The sequence below is a fragment of the Protopterus annectens genome, chromosome 3.part1 (assembly GCF_019279795.1).
Source record: "Protopterus annectens isolate FY-2018-M chromosome 3.part1, PAN1.0, whole genome shotgun sequence".
Classification (NCBI taxonomy): domain Eukaryota; kingdom Metazoa; phylum Chordata; order Ceratodontiformes; family Protopteridae; genus Protopterus; species Protopterus annectens.
Window position 1 is genome coordinate 1,000,842,034 of NC_056732.1, and position 23,175 is coordinate 1,000,865,208.

Sequence of the window (23,175 nt, forward strand, 5' to 3'; positions counted from 1 at the left end):
TTGGCATGTGAGTTTCTAATTACAACTTGAAGGCAACAACTTAATATTAAACTTGTCTGAATTTAAAGTCTTAACTGAGTATTTGAGTTACAGTGGCTGCTGTTTTATCTATACAAATGAGTTTCACCTTGAAGGATACCCTCATCAAAGGCAGTACACTAGTACACCTTAACACATGTGCTAGTATACTTCTAGCTCTTTACCTTATTTACTAAGTTATTCTAGCAAACAAGTTTAGCATCTGGTAGCTTCTCTGTTGACAAAGATGTTTCATTTGCAACTTGTGATTGCGTACAAGGTCTTATAATATCCAAAGGCTCTTTTGATATAATAAACCTGCATTTCTAAATGTCAGTTTGAAGACATAGGTTCCTAGGTGGTTACTAGGCTAACAACCACTAGGGCCTTACAAGACTAGCCATGCACCCCAAACCATTCGGGTCCCAAGTATCATATGTGGGTGGGGGGGATCTGTTAGTAGGCAGGTAACTAAAGATTTGTAGGAGTTTGCTAGTTAGGATAATACTTTTCTTACTGACAGCCTTTGCCCATAAGGGACATGGGTGCCAGAGTGGGGGTAAATTCATGATTTCCCATCCAATTGTCAAGATTTTGTTTGAATAGTGTTAGGGATGAACTCGGTTTTACATGGATGGGGAGCCGATTCCATAGAGCAGGGATCCTTTGAGGCACATATCTGTCTGTCTAGCATGTTCTGTTTATGTCTGAAGTGAAGCTCAGATCCCTGAATCTAGTGCTTCTGGTGCTGTTTGCTTTCAGCATGTGCAACAGATCCATCAGGGCATGTCTGAGGAAGCCCTGTAAGTCAGGAAAAGGTCCCCTCTCAGCAGCTTGTAGGAGACTGAATACAGAGATAGAGCTTTTAGGTGATCAGTGTAGGACAGGGTATTCGTGCTCTAAATTCTTCAGGTGAAAAATGTCTATAAGGATTTCAACTGTTGCAAGTGTGTGGTAAAATACATGCCAACGGGGGCATTGTATTCAATGACAGATCTGATAAGGGTCAAGTAGAGGGTACTTTAACTTCTTTGGACCTGGAAGGCATACTCTTATCTATAAGTTGGGAGACATAGAATAGTTTTCTTTTTATCTTAGCTACATGTTGGTCAAAGACTAGATTGTTGTCTACATATGTTCCAAGATCCCTTACTACTGGGTCAATTCTTAAGGGCATTTTACCAATGGAGCAATTAACTTGTGTTGGCAGTTTCCCAAAGGGCATTATAATGCATTTTCTGGCATTGAGTTTTAGGCCATGACTTTGGCACCAGTTATTTGTCTGTGTTAAATCCACTTGCAAGATGTTTGTGTCTTGAGGGGAATCTGTAATAGCTCCCAATTTACAGTCATCTGCAGACTTGGTGAGCCAGAGGCCTTTAACATTAGCCTTTATTTATGAGAAGTAGATGCCAAACAAGAACAGACTCGGCATGGAGCCCTGTAGTACTTCACTGGTGACTGGTGGTCTCACAGATCCTGACTTCCTGGGTCCTGTCAGCCAGCCAGCCAGTCAGCAATCCAACAAGTTATGTAAAAGTTTACTCCCAGCTCAAAGAGCTTGTCAACAATGCCTGAGTAGGGTATTGTGTCATATTCCTTAGCCAGGTGAAGAGACGCTGTATGCACTGTTTTACCCTCGTCCATCACCTTTTCAAAGAAGTCTACCAGGTTAACAATGACAACTACATTTCACCTCAAGCTATAAAGGTAATCTTGCTGAATGGGAGAATGTATGACTAATCACCCACAAACTAATTATTGCTTAGCATCTGTTGCAGTTATTCACTATTCCTGGACCTCTCAGACCTTCAGATGTGTGTCAGCGGGCATGGTGCTGCAGAGTTAAAGGCATACATTATAACCTCCCATCAACAGATTTATAGGTCCAAGGGACAAAGTGAAGGACAATCCCACCTTCTGGTACACAAAGAGAGAAAGCAGCTGAAACTATGCATCTAACTTTGAAGTACCTACATTCTGCTGGCACAAGAGCAGAAAGGTCCCAAAGTAAATATAAAAATGAAGCTAAAGGAATATACATCATTCCTTCAAGGAAATAATTGTTCCAGCAGTGACACATGTCTAATATATAACTAATTTAATTAAAATTGTCTCACACAATACTTTTAGCTCGTGCTGCATCATTGGTTGTATATTTATGACAGATACCATAAAAAACCTGTTATACTGAGGCTAAATGAGTTTCATTTACAAGTAATACTTTTCACTGCTCGCTTGGAGTGAGTAAAGGGATGAGGTTTTGCAATGTTTACTTCACAGTTTTCCTTGCTTGCTTCACTCTTTCATTTCACAGCATAATGTATGCAGAATACATTTGACTGAAAAGCTACACAGCAATGCTGCACAGAAATAATATTTTTGTAGTTATAAGTGTAAGATGTTCAGTATAAGCACAGCTTTGGTATTATAGACCCTAATTGTAAAGATAATGTGAGACTTTTTATTAGGTATTCACATAAAGTTTACACCACATGCATATAATTACTTTTTCAAATTACTGCATTGTCCTTTCCATTATAGATTCAACTTTCTTGCCAAAAATTATCAGTCATTCCTTCTTCTCATTAGATACAGTAGGAAAGGTGCAAAAGGGTAACTTACTCCCTTGGTTTTGTGCTTAGTAGAACCCTTAAGGGTCTCTTGCTGCCGAAACAGTGCTTCAAGAAACATTCCACTTCCTGAAAAGGCCTCAGGAAAACCAGGTCTCCATTAATGACAAATATCTTCCTTCCGACTTCAAGGCCTGCCATCTGTGGAAGAGTATAGAAAAATGAAACTAATATTTATTTACAGTGTCAGAAGTTTTAGGATCTACGCAATTAAAGACTGTTCTGTATATCTACATATATATATATATATATATATATATATATATATATGTGTGTGTGTGTGTGTGTGTGTGTGCGTGCATTGCACTGGAATTTCTACATCAGACATGTTAGTGGCCTCTTCTTTTTAAGAAGAAAGACAAACTTTAAAGCCTTCTCGTCCTCTTCTCCGTTTCTGCAGATGACCCCTGCAATCCACCTGCTTTCTTCTTCACTTCCCTGTACCCATCACTATCATTAAACAGCCCTTATTACTCCTTACCACTAGTCTGAAAGCACCTATGCACTGAGCCTCATGAAAACAGAGATGGCACAGTCATATTAGGACTAGGTGGCAGGTCTTCAACTGGAGGTAGGCCAAGTGTGGCAAGAGACTACATTTGTTTATTTGTCATTTAACAGGATTTCTACTACACAGAGCCAATTTTGAATATAGGCCCATGAAGAAAGACTTTGTATATACTCAGTTTCATAGTGCTGTAAACTCCAAAATAGTCCTGGGCGTAACAGCTCTGTTATCCATGAGTGCCATTTGCACTTCCAATGAGTGTTGTGGTATCTGATGATTCCATTTAGAGTTTTTTCATTTCATAATGCACTTTGTAATGTTATTATGAAATGAAAAAAAACTCTAAATGGAATGGTGGTGCTGCGGTAGCGTTGTTGCCTCATAGCAAGATGTTGTCCCGTTCGATTCTCAGCTAGAGCATCTTTTGAGTGGAGGCATACGTGAATGGAGCGTGCCTTCGTTGAAGGTTGTGCATCAGGGCTGGTAACCTGGTACGTAAAAATCCACTACCAATCATTAGCGGACCGGAGTTCCACTGTGGCGACCCCTAACCGGGAAAAGCCGAAAGACACAAACAAATGCACTTTGTAATGTTATTCTAGGAAAAAGAACTGATAGGTAATTCTCTAAAGTTAAAAATCAGTGGGTGATTTTTGCTGTTGCTCCCATATGAAAATTCTATAAAAACTGTATAGGTCCATAAGTACTTACTAGGCAATTTATCTGTGAGGTCCTTAAGAAGCCTAGCCTTGCATTCCCATGGCAATTTTTAGTTCTCATATTTTGCATACATATAACCCAGAGATAGGTCCGACAAGACTATGTTGGGACATTCACATGTTCACCTATCCATGAGGGTTAGGGGCTCTAAACTAGGGGTAAATTTGAGGTAACCCATTTATTCATCCTAATTATATTTGTAAAGAGCAGAAGTACTTTGCTTCACATGGAGTGGAAGACAGTTCCATAGAATTGGTATTCTTTGTGATACAAACCTATCCCTCCAACATGTTCTACTTATTTTTCAAAAGAGATTTTGTCCTCTTGAGAGGGTATTTATGATACCACTAAACTTGTGAATGTGAAACAAGTCTGACAGAATAGGGTATGTTGAAGTTCTATGTACATGGCAGAGGTTTCCTCTCAGAGCCTGTATAATACTAGGAAGAAGGACAAGGCTTTGAGATGGTCTGCATATTTTTTTCTGATTGAAGCTCCTGATTTTTAGTGAGAAAGAATTGTATTTGTTCCAGTTCTGGTAAGTGTTTGAACAGGTACATACCAAAAGGGTCATTATACTCATAGATCAGCCTAACAAGTGCTGAGTACTTTGGAACAATTGCCTCCCTGGATCTGAAAGCAATACCTTTAGATATAAGCTGTGCAATAAAAAACTGACTTCCTTACAACAGAGGATACATAGTGATCAAAGGATAGTTCATTATCAACATAGGTTCCCAGATCCTTAACTATAGGATCAATTTTGAGGTGCATGTTGTCAATGTTATAGCTACAAGGGGAGTCGTGCTTGCCAAAGGATATGATTATACACTTCTTGGCATTTAATTTTAATCCATAGTTTTAACACCAGTTATTTGTTAGGACAAGACCTCTTGGAGTCCTTTAGTGAGTTTGTGATGGTGTCAAGTTTGTAGTCATGAGTAAACTTGGTCAGCCGAAAATCTTTAATATTAGCTTTGACCACCAAGAAGTAAATGCCAAAGAGGAGTGGCCCAAGGAAAATCCTGTGGTACACCGCTAGTGACAGGTCTTTTGGCGGAGGCAAAGCTGCCCAACCTACCTTATCTGTGAGCCCATTTGCAATCCGTTGAGTTACATGGGGATTGACAGTTCGCTGGGATTGTTTGTCTATGAGAACTCAAATGTAGGATGGTGCAGGCAAGACCTGCCCTTGGTGAATCTGAACTGGGTTGTTTCAAGAGACTGTAGGTTACCTACATCCTTATGTAAAATTCCATAATGATCCTTTTCATAGCCTTACAGATATGACTAATGAAGCTTACAGGTCTCAGTATTATGCTTTTTTGTTACCCTACAGCATGCACCACTACAGGTGACTAATACCATTTATTTTGTTTAGTCTTGACTACTTAAGTGGAAGAGCAGGCTATAACAAAGCACTTTAACAGGCAGTACTGAGAGGAATCACATTACAGCAAGAGCACATGCATTAAATGTATACCAGTGGAGATAGTCTTCATTGTTAGTCAAGGCATGGGAAATACTCAGTTTGGGGTAACGTAATCAGCAATGCTTTGACATCTGAGTGAGGCAACATGACCAAGGATTCTAATTTTTCAATGAAAACAGCTGGAATTACTAAAAAGGCATTTTACACTGGAGGATGTTTTGCTGACTGTAATGCCATGACCTGATTCTAGGAAAAAGGGGAAGAGAGAGGCCAGGAATAGGCTGAATGAGCATAGAGGCAAAGCCAAAAGGCAAGCAAGATGATGTAGAAGTCAGCCCAGAGGATATCTTTACTTTCAGCAGGATAAATGCATCTCATCCTTCAGATGAGTCACTAAAATGAGGCACCATGTGCCTGATGCAGTGGTAGCTCCAGTGGATCTAAAAAATCTCATTGCACTTACTAAAAAAAGAGTAGGGAAATTTCTATGGTACCCTGGCCACATTTCCCTTAGTCAGTACAAACTCCACCTTGAGTCTGACCTGAAAAGAGGCCACCAGACTAGTAGGGCTAATCTGGTCAGCAAATGATTTGTATCCTCTTTTTTATATGTAATGTAAATATTTGATTCAATATGTGCTTTACTTCATCTACTATTGCATATTGAACAATTTTGTTTAAATATACTACAGACTACTACCGTTCAACAAACTATTTGTACTCTTGTACCCAGGTTGTAGCTGAAAAGAGTCAATAGACCAGCCCATCTACCTGGTAACCAAAGTGTAAAATAAATAAAAACAAATAAATTTAAACTGAACAAATGACAACATTGCGGGTACTATTATTTACAGACAACCCCCCCCCCCCAACAGTTATAGCCACTTTATTGTGAACACAATAAAAAACAACAATAACAAAAATAAAAAAATAAATAACAGAAAATGGTTCCAGCAAGACTAGAGTCTGACCCTGGTAAACAAATACAAGTAAATATGGGAGAATTGTCCAACCGGCCTCCTGCTGAGTTGTCTTCTACAAAAAATGTGTAAAATGTCTAGGGTTAAGGTTTCACCTATGTTTACCACTTTGTAGAGCATACTAAAATATATGTTTTCACCCAGCCTCATAGGGTCTGCAGATTCACCATCGAAACATGCAGAAGAAGGGTCAGATTTGTTTTCTAAATTAAAAAAAAATGACACTTTTAATTTTGTTTTATCCTCAATTTCCAAAGATAGTACATCTTTACCTATTGTAAGACAACCATTAAAGGTGGAGAGAAATGCTGTACATGTCCTAACAGAAAACACTTAAAAACATAGGTGATATGGTACCTTTTATTGAAGGGCTGCTATTAGTCAAATAGGTTAAGTAGCTGTATTGTAAAATTTATATTGGTCCAATAAAAGGTAGCACATAATTTCTGTGCTCCAGTGCACTGAGATGGAGTTAAGTTTACTGAATAGGTTTGAACATCTAAAGAAATCCCAGTCCCTCTGCACCACACACTCCAGAGACCTCAGCCTCATTACCACAATTAACAGAATGTGTTAGAGGGACAGGTTCATAACCAAGCGACTGCCCATGCTATGAAATAGACTTCCCATACATGTCAAACAGAGCACCTCACTAGCCCTCTTCAAAAGATATCTTGATGAGTGGATGGGAAATAGAAAATTCACCCCAGGGATCACTCCAGTGGCTATACTTGACAGAGGTACTGGGAACTAAGGCCAGGTGGCAAGATGCCAAGGTAATCCTATAGGCTAGGCTTGGGCTTTCTCTGTGACTATAGTTACTACTTCTAGTACAGTTGTTTTAGACATTAATTTCTATTTTTCTAGTAACTGTTTTTGGCAGCCACCATAATTAGACTCAACAAGGCCTTACTATGTCTAGACAATTCCAATTCCATAAATTGGCTCAGAAAAATTATTTCCCAAGTTACACCAATTTGCTCACAGAGTATTTCTGATATTGAAGTCGGCAGGGAATCTTTAAAGTCTGCCAACTCATTACACTCCCAGAAAATATGTTCCCAATTACCTCCAACATTTACTGTTTACTTGAGGAAAAATTCTATGGTGTCTACTTGTGGTATAAAATATCTATGTAAACATTTCCAAGCAAAAATCCAAAATCTTCTAGATTTTGTTACATATTCAGAAGACAAACATGCATCCCCTCATTTTCTTTGTGAATTGCTTATCTATTCTCTCTTCCCAATCCTTTCTAACCTCCTCTGATTGACTCTTACAGTTATCAGCAATATTTTATATGCTCTACTAATTGTTCCTTTTTTAACAGCAGCTTCTGTTCTAGATTCTACTAAAAACTCTACCTGTGCTGGTCTTTTGTTTAGGAACCCCTTATTTCTTCCTCTTTGCCTATATTTAGATAACAATGCTTAATAGGGAAGGCAATATCTAACCTGTCCAAATAAATTCTTGGCATCCTCCCATTCTATTACCTTTCCCTCCCTAGTTATTTGCTCCCAATAAATTGGATCCTTTGCCAGTTTTCTCCAATAAATTCCAGCCTATTGTCTGTATCCCTAATTGCAATCATCCCCATTGGCAGAATCTCGTTTCCTCATTCCAGTGTTGTCTTAGTTCTGCAAATACTTTCTGCTACTTTATGAGCAGACTATTCTGTATAACTACTGTTATTCTCCTTAAAGGTCTGCATCCAAAATCCCATTCTCTTCTTGTTTCTTGAGCTTCCCACCCTTTCCACTTTGAATTACAGGTTTCTGCTTGTGCTGTGTATAGGAGCCTTAAATGTGTAGCTCTGAAATACCCCTTCAAATTGGGTAATCCCAATCTGACTTGTTCTACTGGAAGAATAAGCTTATCCCACTTAATTATTGCTGTCTTCCCCTCCCAGATAAAATATTTCAGCTCTTTATTAACTTATCCACAACTTCTCCTCAGGTTGATACAAATATGCCTGACCTGTGTATAAGACTAAAGGGACTAAAAACATTTTAAATGCTTGTAACTTACTACCCATATCCTTATAACAGAGCTTCCAATTTCAACGTTTTTCTATTATCGTTTGTTTAGTTTCTTCCCACATATCCTTAGCTGCCACACCGGAATTATCTGTCATCCATATTCCTAAATACTTCATTTTATCATGTCCTCATAAATATGGACATTGCTAATCCAATTTGTGTGTGGGTACATAATTTACCCTATTGATTTTGTTTTAGCTTCATTAATTTTGTATCCCAAAAAGATTTGAAACTGTCTCAAAATGTTCCTCAGCACTTTAATGCCTTTTCTAGTTATATTAGGTATAAAAAAATATCATCTACAATTACTGTCAGCTTTTCTTGACTATCATACCAATTATATCCTTGAATTTCTAAGTGTCTTATTTTCTTTGTCAATGGTTCTAAATAAGATGCAATAGCAAAGGGAAAGAGGACACTCCTGCCTGGTTCCACTGCACAAAGAGGAACCCACCCACTTTAATTTTCATCTACGATCCCTCATATATATCCTTCTAATCAACCTTATAATTTTATCAGGGAATGCAAATGCTTCCATTGCCTTGCTCATAAAGCCCTAGCCTGCTCTGTCAAATGCTATCTCTGGATCAAGACTCATCAACAACAGTGGCATTTTATTACATTCTGTTTCCCTCTGGACCATCAGTGTTCTGTTAATGTTGTCAAATGTTTGTCTCACCTCTCCGCAAAGCCACACTGATCCATACCTATCGATTCTGGCATCATGTTTGCCATTCTCTTAGCCATTACAGACATAAGCAGAGTTCCTCCCTAACCCAATTCAAGTGCAACTTGGAGAAATGGATGGGAAATCAGAAATTCATCCCTGGTTTGGCACCTACATCTCTAATGCAAATGAGTACCCTGTAAATGGTTCCTCTCCCAGGCCCATGCTTACACTTATCAAGGGTATCAGAACTTGTCTGAGATTTGGAATGTATGACTAGGCTTAAAAAGGCCTTTGTGGTTGATAGCCTAGTAAACACCTATGAACTTATAAACATTTCATAATCATGATTTAGTATTGAAATGGGCCTGTATGAAGCTGAATCTGATGGATCTTTGCCATCCTTTGGTATTACAGCTACCACAGCTTTCTTTCAGGATGTTGGTACTTCTCCTCCTCTTGAAATACTGTTAGACAAAACCTTCCAGATCTTTATCAGTTTTTTCTCTCCTAGATTCCAAACTTCCACAGGAATACAATCTATTCCTGGGGACTTTCCTGTAGATTGGTTATACATCACCATTTTTATCTCATCTCTTTCTATCCTAAATGTTAGTAATTGAGCCTCTTATACTTCTGACCTTGGCATATTTAATTCTTCGTTAAACATTTTCATATGTACCTTTTCTTGATTTCCATATTTCTCTCCCTTATTCAGACTTTCAAAGAATTTCCAAAATATTTCTAATGCTTCTACAGGATCTCTTGTTATCTTCTTTGTTATAGGCTCCCTAAGCCCCTTCTCCTTTCTGTTGCCTGAGTCATTGTTCTAAAAGTTTTTGTGCCATAGTTATCATCAAAAAGAGTTGATTAACAGTAATCTTTCTAAACTCATGCATATTATCGAGGTAATCCCTTATTTTCTGTTTAACATTCTGCAGTTGGTCCTCTTCTTGTTCTATGAGATTCCCACTATTTTATAATACCTTAACTTTAACATTTGTCAGCCCCTGTAAATAATCCTGGTTACTTGTTAATCATATCTCCCTTTCTTTTATTTCCACCCTATTTTTAACTTTAATTTTATTCCATTCCATGGCTACAGTTTCAGAAGAAATGTCTGTCTTCTCTAATATCCTGAATAATTTCCACTACCCATTCCTTAAATTAGTCTCTTTTCAACAGATAGGTGGGAAAGTGCCAGTGTCACATTTTTATTTCATTACCCTGTTTTTTTTATTTTAATTATTATTGGCGAATTATCTTAAATAGTTATCGGGTGCATTTCAAGTCCTTCATTTAAATATACAAGTTTCTGTGAAATATAAATGCTGTCAAGCCAAGTTCAGTTTTTGTATTTTGGGGAATAATATGTAAATTCACTCTAAAGACCTAGTAGTGAATTCACGTCTTCCATGCCAAATATTTTCATAAATTTCTTCAAAGATCTACCCTCCTTTGTTATATTTTCCCTGCTGGGCCCCCGAGACACATGTTCACTGTTGCAAATCAAATTCCAATCCCATCTACAAGGAATATTTTTTGTTGAAAGTTGGTTATTTCTCCCAAAATTTTCTTACGCTCCATTATAGCAATTTTAGGTGGAATATAAATACATGCCAGTGTAATCCTCCTCCCTTGCCAGTAGCCCCTTAGTACTACAAATCTACCATTATTATCTTTTTATCCTCTTATATCACTATTGGAGTTCCTCTTGCAATTAATATAAGTGCTCTTTTTCCTTTTGTCCTAGGTATTCTGTTGAATAACCCCCATGAAAATTTTTCTTTATCAAATTCACATGTTCAGTTCTTTCCAAGTGTGTCTCCTGTACCATAGCTAGTTGTACTCTACAATTTTTAATATAGTTCACTACTCTTTCTTTTTTGTATTTATCTCTGAGACCATTGGCATTTAAAGATATTACAGAAAGCATCATTGTATTAAAAAGTTAGTATTCCCATATTTTATGTATAACAGCCTTTTTGTTAAATGTCTAGTTCCAGCTTTTGTGTTGCATGCATACACTGTTTGGCAGGTTAATCTTTTATACAGTTGTTTCTTGTCATATCCTTCCGAGCCTATGTCACATCTTACAAAACTTTTTGTTTTATTGAATGCCCTCAAAAACACATTCATATTAACCCCTTAAAACCTATTAACTTAATAATAACATACAAAACTATGTACATCTTCAAATATGGAAGCTTTACCCTCCTAAGAGGAACAAATGTTCCAAATTGACAGCCACACACACACATTTGAGTTAACCTAAAAGAAAGGTTATCCATGTTAAGATGAATGGTGCAGCCTGTGCTTCTACTAAGTGTTGTCTGATTTTGTCTTATCTTTATAGCTCTCCCAGCTTTGAAAACACTTGTATGCTTTCAGAGAAAGTACAGTTTTGTACCTACCATAAATGTAGATGTCCGATAGATATGCAACTGCAGTCATAACATATGGGTTGTCCTGCCTCAGGCAGCCCTCGGTCAGCCGGATTCCAAAGTCTGGGTCCGACGTCGGCTGATGTCGCATTTCTCTCCGACGTCAGAGCGGCTGGAGTACATAAGCATCAGCCGACGCCATTTTCTTCAGTGTTTCTTGCCCCAGATGCCAGGTGCCCTCCAAGGAAGGCTGTAATCAAATTGGAAGACAAAAACAGAATTCCAGACAAATAAATGAGCAATAAACAGATACACCATAACAGATATCCCCAGCTAAGAGAAACAGGGATAGGAGTGGACCCTAGGCATAGAGGGGTATGGAGGTAGGAAAATCCGACTGCAGTTGCATATCTATCGGACATCTACATTTATGGTAGGTACAAAACTGTACTATGTCCTTCAAGAATGCAACTGCAGTCATAACATATGGGTAGAATACCATAGCTTAGCTGGGGAGGAGGAATGCTCTAGGAAAAGATGGTGTGGCAATCAAACCCTGCAGGACTGCCGAAGCAAAGCCTGCTCTGGATCTGGAGTATAGAGGGAGATTGTAGTGTTTGGAGAATGTATGCACGGAGCTCCATGTAGCAGCTTCTAGAATGTCCTTAGTAGGCACCCCTCTTAAGAATGCTGTAGAGGTGGCTGTAGCTCTGGTGGAATGTGGTCTGACATTGGCTGGAACAGTCTTTGCATGAAAGGAATAACAGAATCTGATGCAATGTCCAATCCATTTTGAAATAGTCTGTTTTGAAATTGCTTTTCCTTGGACTGCAGGGGTGTAAGCTACAAAACGTTGTTCAGACTTCCTACTGATCTTGGTTCTGTCCAGGCAGTATTGAAGTTGTCTGTGAATGTCCAAGGTATGTAACAGTCTTTCCCCCTTATTCTCAGGATTGGGGAAGAAAGCAGGCAGATGAATAGCTTGATTTAAAGAAACCCTAGATACCACCTTTGGCATAAAAGTAGGGTTGGTCCTTAATGAAACCCTGTCTCTGTGGAAAATTATGAATGGTGGTATTGCCATTAGGGCCTGTAGTTCCGAAACCCTTCTTGCTGAGGTAATTGCCAACAGGAAAGCTGTCTTCCATGAGAGAAATTGCAAGTCAACTGAAGCTGCTGGCTCAAATGGAGGTAGAGTCAGTTTTTCTAGGACAAAACTGAGGTCCCAGGCTGGCACTGGAGCCTTTCTTGGTGGCTTAATGTTCTTGATTCCCCTGAATTGCATTAGCAAAGGATGTGAAAAGACAGGCGGATCAGTGTTATATCTAGCTGAAATAGCTGATGCATGTATCTTTATGGAAGAATATGAGAGCCCATTCTTTAGCATATCTGCCAAATATTCCAGGATGAGTGGGATGTTCAATAATGATGCATCATGTCCATTGCTGGTATTCCAAATGCTGAATCTCTTCCATTTTGCTAAGTAAACCTTTCTGGTGGATGGTCTTCGAGCCTCTGTTAGTATCCGCTGAACTTCCTTGGAGAGATAGGTTGAGGTTATTCATGGGATCTCCCAGGCTGTTAGCTGCAGTGTCTGAAGGTTTGGATGCACTGTTTTGAAGTTGTGTTGAGTCAAAAGTAGAGGCCATTGGGGAAGGGCCCACTTCTTGGTGTGACATATGCTCCGTAGTAGTGGATACCAGTGTTGTCTTGGCCAGTCCGGAGCTATTAGGATCCCCTTGGGTCTCTCTGCTTTGATCTTTAGTAATACTGAGGTCATCAGTGGCAGAGGTGGGAATGCATAGATTTTTAGGAAGTTCCAGTTGAATGAGAGAGCATCTATTTTCCAAGCTTGTAGATGGTATGTTCTTGAGCAGAATTTTTGTAGATGATGGTTGAGGTGAGAGGCAAATAGGTCTACTTCTGGCCTGCCCCATGTCGAAATGAGCTGTGTGAAGATCTTCGGATGTAACCTCCACTCGTGTGGATCTGTGAAATTCCTGCTTAGGCTGTCCGCCAGCACATTGTCTTTGCCTGGAACAAACTGGGATTGTAACTGAATGTTTAGGCTCAGTGATTTTTCTCAAAGATGCATTGTCATTCTGCAAAGGGGGTAAGAATGGGTGCCCCCTTGCTTGTTTATATACCACATCACAGTGGTGTTGTCTGTCCGTATCAGTAAATGGCCTTGCTGAAGTTGGTGTTGAAAGGCCTCGATGGCATGCATTACTGCCAGCATTTCCTTTTGGTTTATATGCAGATGTGTTTCCTTTGGAGACCATTGTCCTTGTATACACCTGCCTTCCATGTGCGCCCCCCATCCAAGGTCTGAGGCGTCTGTGGTCATGGTCTGTGTTATCTGTGTTTTTTTGAATGACATACCTGTGTTTGCCTGGCTTACCGAGGCCCACCATAGGAATTCCTTTTGTAGGCATGGAATGAGTGGTATGGTTGTCTCTAAGTTGTTGCTGTGCTGAGACCATAGGCTTTTTAGGTACCATTGAAGCTTTCTCATGTGTAGTCTTGCTAATGGAACCAGGAGAATGCAGGATGCCATGTAACCCAGGGCCTGAAGGAATCTCCTTGCAGTCATCTGGGTAAGTTTTGCCAAACCTTTGAAATAATGAGTTAACTTCTCTTGCTTGTCTTCTGTTAGGTAAGCCATTTGAGAGGCTGTGTCTAATTTGGCTCCTAAGAAGATTATTTGCTGGGATGGCTGAAGTCTTGACTTTTGGAAGTTGACAGTGTATCATAGAGCTTGAAGTAATTGTATGACATAGTCCAAGTTTTTTGTCAACATCAATTTGTCGTCCGCTTGTATGAGGCAGTTGTCCAGGTACGGGTAAATTTGGATCCCCTGGAGCCTGCAATGAGCAATTACTGAAGCCAGGCATTTTGTGAATACTCTGGGCGCAGTAGATGAACCAAATGGCAATGCTGAGAATTGATAATGCTCTGGCCCTGCAAGAAATCTGAGGTATCTTCTGCAGCTGTGTCTGATAGGGACATGCAGGTATGCCTCCTTGAGGTCCAGAGTAATCAGCCAAGACCCCTTGCCCAGCATGGGAAGAAGTTGCTGTAGAGTCAGCATTTTGAACTTTGGTACTATGAGAAAGGTGTTTAATGCGGACAAATCCAGTATTGGTCTCCATTGAGATTCTTTTCTTGGAACAAGGAATAATCTTGAGTAAAACCCCTGGCCTTGTTCTTGTTGTGGAACTCTTTCTATTGCTCTCATCCGAGCCAGCAGAGAGATTTGATTGATAGCCTCTGCCCTCTGGTTTTGTAGTAGGTTTGGCATGCCTTGTTTTCTTGGTAAGGTATGAAAATGGAACCTGTAACCTCGGTCTATAATGTCCAAAATCCATTTGTCCTTTGTCAATCTGTGCCAATTGTCTGCAAACAGAGATAATTTCCTGCCCAAGGGAGCTTCTATTTGTTCCTTGGTAGGCGGAAGTAGAGGAAAGTCATTGAGATTGTGGCTGTGGGGCAGGTGAAACCCCTGTGTCACTTCTTTGGTTTGCTGGCTGCCATTGTCGTCCCCTGTAAGGACCTCTGTATTGTCCTCTTCCTCGGCCAAGTCTGTTTTTACCCCTTTGAAATTTTTCAGGATTAGGAAAGGACCAGTTTTTTGAAGGCCAATTCCTACTGAATCTGGGGGGTTGAACCTGGAGGAAATCTTTCACCGTCTGAACTGATTTTGCTTTTTCCTCGATGGACTTTAACACATCCTTAGCATTAGCACCAAAAAGCTTGTTCTTTTCCAAAGGTGCATCCAGAAGTTTTGCCTTTACATGATCTGGTAGAGGTTGATCTTTTAACCATGCATGTCTACGAATGACTGCCCCTGTCATAGCTGCCCTACATGAAGCTTCCAGTGCATCATATCCACACTGCAGGAAGTGATTGCTTACTTGCTGAGAGTTATGTACAGCTTCCAGCAAAGGATCAGGAGAGGCCAATGTTTTCTGTAAATCTTCTAACAGGAAATCCTGGTACTGTAACATATGAAAAAGGCAATTCAAAGCTCTCATAGATAAAGTAGTGGAGGTGTAGACCTTTTTCCCCCATCTCTCTAATGACCTAGCTTCCCTGTTGGAGGGCAAAGGATTTTTAGAGGTGGAAGCTGAAACACCTTTAGGTACCTGAGAAATAGTTTCCAAATCAGCAGTATGGGCCCTGAATAAATGGGAATGTGTTTCTGGGACCCTGTAATACCTGTCTGGCTTGGCTGGAGCAGGAGGAAGAGAATCAGGGGTCAAACTAGAGTCAGAATATAAATCATCCAAAACATCAAGCACAGGAGGAATAGCTAAGGGCCTGTGCTGGGGCTTTTTAAGGAAAGTTCGAAGGCGCTTTCTGGAATCAGAATATTCCTGGCCTTGCCACTTGAAATGTTCCCTCATGGTATGCAGAACTTCCCCAAAAGAAATATCCTCAGGAGGGGAGGCTGAGGGGATGGAATCCTCTGCATCCGAGTCCTCATAGGTCTGGAAGAGCTCTTCCTGGCCATCGGAGTGGACAGAGTCCTCAGAAACTTCATCTGAAGGAATAGGGTCAGAGGGTTCAACCCGGGGCCTTTTATCAGAAGGAGGCTGGGATCCTCTCAGGATGGGCCTGTGAACCTCTAATCATAGAAATTAAGTCAGCAGCCATAGTCATGATTTGTGTCTCTGGAGTAGGCTGAGGTAAGGCTTTAGCAGTAAGATGCTTGGTCTTGCTGGCTGCCTTAGCCCTAGTGTGGGCCTTAATAGACATGGCCATAGGAGGCCTGGCAGCTCCACGTGCAGGAGTGACCTTATCTACAGCAATGGTCTCGGGCATTTCCTCGGTTTCGGTATCCGGAGGAAAATCAATAACTGGCGTCGGAGTGATATCCGGAATCGGAGTCGTCGGTAATGCGGTGTCTTTGGTTCGGAGCGGTGGAATAACTGTCTCAGGGGGAACCGGAGCACTTGCGGTAGGTTTTGGCGTGGAGCCAGTGGTAGACGCAGGCCGAGGATGTCAGTCCCGGTCTTTTCGTTTCTTGGGAGTTTGCGATGTCGGAATTTCCGACGGCATTGTATAAGCAAATTTTTCGCCGAAAAAATCTTCAGCGAACTCCGCCCGGCGCCTGAGAGTGCGCTTGTTGAAGCGAGCACAGGCTACACAGGCCGAGACATCGTGGTCTGGGCCAAGGCAAGGAAGACAGTAAGAGTGGAAATCCTTATGAGGTATTTGTTTACCACAAGAAAGACAATTGTTAACTTTTTCAGTAATTTCTGACATCGGCTGAGGCAAGAAAAGGTCCCCAACGGGGTACTTAGCTTTTTTGATGACTTCGGAATCGAAGAATACAGGAGCTGACCGACCGGCACTTGCAAACTGCTTCTGCTTCGGGCACCGCGCGGCAAGAAAGACTGAAGAAAATGGCGTCGGCTGATGCTTATGTACTCCAGCCGCTCTGACGTTGGAGAGAAATGCGACATCAGCCGACGTCGGACCCAGACTTTGGAATCCGGCCGACCGAGGGCTGCCTGAGGCAGGACAACCCATATGTTATGACTGCAGTTGCATTCTTGAAGGACATCATTATCTTCTAGCCATTTCTCTTTATCAGATTTTCTCCTGGAGACATGAGGACCAGATACAGGATTGCTACTAGGCCTACATTTATTTGCTAGAAAAAAGCCTTATAATATTCAATATTCTTTGTCAATTACTTGCTTTATCTTAAAACGTATTACTAGATCACAATAAGGGCCTTAATCCAGCCACTTCTCCACACAAGAATGAGAAAAAGCACACTATTTTTTCTTTTGTCATGATCTTTTAAACAGAATTTTCTTTTCTACATTGCAGTACCTACATTTCTTAAAACTGTACAAGGAGAAAGGGAGAAGAAGAGAGAAAGAAAAAAAGAAAAAAAAAACAAGAGCATATGTTTTCATTAGTATCCCTATTACACTTAAAATAACTGAGAAAACTTTACTTTATATGATGCACAGAAAATCATGCACTATAGAAATAGTAATGTTAAGAAAAACATTTGTTTTACTTACATAGGTTCATAGGTTGATGCTAGGCTATTGGCCCAGAGGCCCTTATAAGTCTAGCCAAGAATTTCATCCATGTTCCCACAAAGTCAGCACCTGTTTTCCCTGTCCAGCAGGAATACAGGTGGGATCCCAGGGGTATATTTTCTGTTTCTCATCCAGTTGTCCAAGTTCCTCTTAAAGGGGGATAGTGAGGTACTCTGCTTGACATGGAGAAGATGTCTATTCCACAGATGGGAGAGTTGTTGGGACACAAATCTATCATGCAAACAAGTTCTATTAATGTCACAGACCAGGTTGAGACTTTGAGTGTGGGTTGCGCGAGTGGAGTTTGACTTACGGTTATGCAGCACCTCCATCAAGGCTAAGTCTGAGACAGCTTTGTATGCCAGACACAGGTCACCTCTGATCAGTCTGTATGAGATTGAGTAGAGGGACAGGGCTTTTAGCCTATCTGTATAGGATAGGTATTTGCCACCCTGTATTTTCCTGGTCAGGAACCTCTGTGGTCTCTCCAACTGCTGCATGTGCTTGGCATGGTATATGCCAAAGGGGGCATTGTACTCAATAATGGGTCTGATAAGGGAGGAGTACAGGGATGTTATGACCTCTTGTTCCTGGATGAAATACTCTTACCTATGAGGTGGGCCATGTAGAAAGCCACCCATACAATGGAGGCAACATGGTCATCAAAAGTCAGGTTGCTATCAACCTAGGTGCCCAAGTCCCCCATGACTGATTGAGTGCTTAGTACATTGCTATTAATGTGATAATTAGTGGGGACACCATTTTCCCCAAAGGGAATAATGATGGATTTCTTGGCATTCAGTTTGAGGCTATGCTTCTTGCACCAGTCATTAGTTAAGTTTAAGGCCCTCTTCCAGTATTTTCACATCACTAGGGAAATTTATGACAGTACTCAGCTTGCAGTTATCTGCAAACTTGGTCAGCCACAGACCACTGGTTTTGGCTTGCACCTCAGAAAAGTATATCCCAAACAGTAGAGGCCCCATGACTGATCCTTGGGGTATGCTGCTTGTTACGGGTCTACTACTAGAGGTGGCTTTTCCTACTTTGACTGAATGGGTTCTATCAGTGAGCCATTTAGCTACCCATTTGGTAACATTTGGGTTGATGCCTAGCTGGGAGAGTTTATCTATTATGCCCGAGTGGGGAATAGTGTCAAAGGCATTGGCTAGGTCACGGTAGGCAGTGTGCAATGTCTTGCCCTCATCCATGGCTTTGGTGACTGTTTCAAAGAAGGTGACCGGGTTTAACAGGCATGATCTCCCTTTGACAAAACCTAACTGTGTGGGATCAAGCATTTTGGAGGTTGCCAATGTCCTTGTTTATAAGATCCATGATAATGCATTCCATGGCCTTGCAGATCAGGCTAGTTAGGTTGATGGGCCTATAACTGCCTGGGTCGGTGGACACTCCACCTTTGTGCAGAGGGATGACAGTGGCTGTCCTCTATTCTGCTGGGATGAAGCTGGTGGACAGCCTTTGGTTGAATAGGGTGCCTAGTGGTGCTGAGAGCTCTTGCCTGAGTTCATGTAGGACACAGCCAGGGATGTTGTCTGGTCCCATGGAGGCTGTATTTTTTGCCTTTGAGACGGGATTAATAACCTGCTTCCTGGTGAAAAGGGGAGGAGGACAGATGCTGGGGATGTCTTGGTTTACTGATGGGGGACAAGGGGGGGTGAAGTTTTTACTGAACTTGTCTGTCAGCAGGTTAGCCATATTTATGGCATTTGTGTATGGAGTATTCTTGACCACCAATTCAGAGCAGATTTGGGAGTTACATTTGAGACTGCAGTCATATGAGAAAAAGACCTTGTGATTGCCCTTAGTGGATGTGGTCAATTTGGACTCAAAGTTAGCCTTAGAGCATATACCAGTGACCTTATTAACTTGTTCAGACAAAAAAGAGATTGCTTCCAACTTGGCACCTGTTCCTTCTTGGTCCTGGACAGCATTTTTTTCCCTTTTATTATACAGTCTGCTTATTGGTGCTGTCCAGCAGACAGGTTTACTCTTCCTTGAGGAAGATGATGTGGTCCTGTCAGGTATTGCTGAGTTCATGAAGCTATACAGGTGCTCATATAGTTTTTTGGTGCAGGCTTAGACATTAGTGCTTGATTCAACTGAAGGTATGGTGGCTGTGAAGCTGCTTATACCTGCTCTCAGGCGGTTGCAGTCAGCTTTGGAAAAGTTTTTTTTGTTCAACCCTGGCAAGGGGGGGGGGGGTCAGGGGAGATGGCGACGTCAAAAGTGATTGCTTTATGGTCGTATCTTATCAAGGAGGATGACACTGTAGGGGTGTACAGTGGCTACTCATATTGATTAGTACCAGGTCCAGGATATTTTCACCTCTTGTGGAGGTGTCGACAAGCTGATCCAATGCATTGGCATTGACGAAGTCGAGGAATCTCTGGACGGTCGTGTTTGAGCTAGAATAGGTCTTCCACTCTTTGGTTGAGTAGTAAAAGTTGCCCAGGATCAGGGTAAAGGGTTGAATCTTGCTGGATTCAAGTAAGTCTAGATAGGTGGAGTGGGCCTCCTGAGTCATGGTTGGGGGTCTGTAGCTAGCTATGATTTGAATAGGTGTTTTTTCAATAGTTAACTGCACCTGGAGTGTTTCCTGTGCGTCATACTGTTTGACCACCCTGGAGGTGTGTATGTCTTTGATAAATATTGAAACTCCACCTCCTTTGGCTTTGTAGCCCTCTGTTTGAGGTCTGAAAGTATGGTAGGACAAGTAGCCTGGTAAGGCTGGGGTGCACTCCGCAGCTTTGAACTAGGTTTCAGTGAATGCACAAATGTCAGCATCTTCTAGGGTGAGGAATGCTAGCAATGAGTGTAGTTTCATGTTAAGACTCCTAGCGTTTAGCAGCATGACCTTTAAATGTTGTTTAGAAGAATTTTTCATATTGGTAATTTTGTCCTCACAACTTTGCTTATAAAAGGCACTAAGCATCATGGTCTGTCAATCATGTGCTCCCAAGCTGTCAAGTACTGGATTCTCTTGGAATGACACCAGAAACTAAGCTAGTTGTTAAAGTCAATCATTTTCTGTTTGTACTAAGGCATCATTCTGGATGATGGTACAATGATGCTTAAGGCTAGGGACATACCTGCCTGGGACACATATTCAGTGATATCAATCATGTCTCTCTTCATACAGTCCAGAAAGGTACCTCTCAAGTCATTCATACCAACATGGACTATGACAGAGTCATAACAGTACCTGTTGTTGAGACACTTGAGTGCGTAAGTGATATGACAATTCTAGCACCTCCTCCTCCCTCCTCTTCCCCTCTCCTAAGTAGTATTCCAAATATTAATGTCATGAAGTAGGGCATATGGTTTAGAGTCCCCTACAAGTTTTACAAAGTCCAAAAAAGTCCAATATTACCAGATTTTTTGTTATGCCATGTTTTACAAATATAATTATTGCTTTGTAATCCCACATTTGTCAATTTCCAAGTTACTGGTTTTATTCCTGTTCACCTCCATCTCCCAAATTCTATCTATGCTTCATTTCCAACTTACTGTTGATTCTTCTAGTCAACTCATGTGCTTTATTCCTTCTCTCAATCATTTTCCATTATAACAATGGAAAAGGTTTCACTGGCACAGTCTCTCTGTGGTCTTTATTACAAAAAGAACAAGAAGCAGAATCTCCTTCTGTTTCATAGCTCATTTTTTTGGATAAACCTTCATATTTCCTCCTTAGCATGTACTTCATCAAAAGGTGATTTTGTCCCTCCAGGAAAAATATTTTGAAGATAGCTGGGTACAGCATTTCGAATCTCATGCCTACTTCTTGACATTTCCTGAATACAAGAATACATTTCCTCCTCTTCTGCTGTCTTCTACTTTTAGTACTTTGATCTTCTGCTACAGTTTTGTCAGAATCAACCCCTTCTGCTGGTAGGATTGCACCTGTATTGTTAAAGATCTAGGTTGCTTTCTTTTAGCCAGGTTTGGAACATGCACATGATGTGTATTATCAATTAACAACGCTTGCTGTGGAATACCAATCCAGTTGCTTATTTGTGCTTTCATAAAATGAATACAATCTGTTCCTTCCAGCTTCTCTAGTACTGCAGAAAATCTCAGGTTTTCCTTACATGCTCTGTTATTTTTTGAAACATCTCTTCTTGAGCAGCCTCATATTCAGTCAACCTTTTCTTCATTTTGACCTCTGATTTTTGCAGTTTTATCCCTTTATCTGAATATCTGTTTAAAGCTTCTTCCATTTTTTCCAGGCTTTTGTTGTTTGAGTTGACATACTTCCATCAGTGTTTTTGGTTATTTTAATCAGGTCTGTGTTCAGTTGTCCTATACTTTTCTCTAGGTTACTGGAAGTCATGTTGGGAGCTTGCACTATTTTTTGCTGAAGAGCTGCAGTACTTTTCCCAGTCAGTGTTTTTTCTCACCATTTGTAGATGATTTTCTTTCAGGTCCTCTGTGTTTCATTTTCCTTACATCCAGGCAGTGCACTTACTAGCCAGTTACTAAAATTTACCAAGAATACAAGTCCACTGTCTTTCTCTGTTAAGTTTCAATTTTCACCCTGGGAGAGTTAGGATTAAGCTGTTATGCAATGCGTAGCCATCTTGGAAGTCCATCTGCGTCTAGCCTTTGAATTATGAAAGATCCAACCCTCTTTGACATCCTATTCCTTCACATAATAAATGGTACCTAAAAAAGGGTTAAAGAAACTAAACCTTCATCAACAGATAAGTAAAACATGTTGGTGTGATAGATTCATATCCCAATGTATCCCTCAGCTCTTGACCAAACTTACACTACATCTTAAACAGAGTAGCACCCTTGTCACCTTCAAGGTAAACCTGAATAACTGGCTGGCTAGCCTTAAGCTCTCCCCAGTCTATCTTTTATTACCCTCCTTGAGGCTGGCGTCAACTTCTGAATGGGACTTTTTGGCTAGAATTGTAAACCTCTGCAGACTAACTGCCTAGTACTTACCAATGAACCTAAGAACCTAAAATCATGGACAGTTGAGTGCAATAAATTTAATCTTTCCTTAATACAGTCTGGCTTATTTACACAAATACACACTGGTCTTGCAAAGCCAGACTAATGAGTGTTTAACTTGATCATGATAGCCACAGTCAGCCATTCTCATCCACAGACAATCCCTATATTCATCAATTATAGCCTCATTGTTGAGTGTGCATTTCAGATGTCTAACTGTGGCAAAAATAATTATAATTGAAATAAGGTAAGTTTGACTCATACAAATGCACATTAGCTCATGTATTTCAACTTACTTCACATAAATGCACACTAGTCTTGCAAACCCAGAATGTTTCAATTGAGCAGCCTACTAGAGGGTAAGTTACTTTCATCAACAAACAGCCCCAACCCCACCCATAACTTATTGCCATGTTTCTGTGGACACCTTATTTGATTGTGAAGAAAAATAATATCTCCTGACCTCTAAGCAAAAGTATCAGGGACAAAGCCAAAAAATGAGGAACACGTCAGGGACAGGTTTTAAATACTGATCTTGCAAACTTAGAATGCTAATGTAATAGCAGTTTTGCATTAGCATATATTTCTAAAGAATATACAAAATAAAACTCAAATGCCTGTCAGTATTTATGGATTGTTAAATTAGACAATACTTTGTGTCATGTATAGTAATTAGCCTTTGTAGTCTGTGATGTTAAATTTGCAATCTGTGTAATCTCAGTAGCCGTCAATACTAGTCTAAAAAATGTCTT

General features: G+C 40.5%; 1 protein-coding gene across 1 annotated transcript in view; it reads right to left on the bottom strand.

The window, feature by feature from the left end:
* PREX2 (phosphatidylinositol-3,4,5-trisphosphate dependent Rac exchange factor 2) overlaps positions 1-23,175 on the bottom strand; it is a 1,787,099-nt gene that overhangs the window by 924,436 nt on the left and 839,488 nt on the right. The window contains exon 19 of the mRNA XM_044066265.1: positions 2,644-2,792. Within this exon, the coding sequence (XP_043922200.1) occupies positions 2,644-2,792 (149 nt within the window). The remainder of the gene's footprint in view (positions 1-2,643; positions 2,793-23,175) is intronic.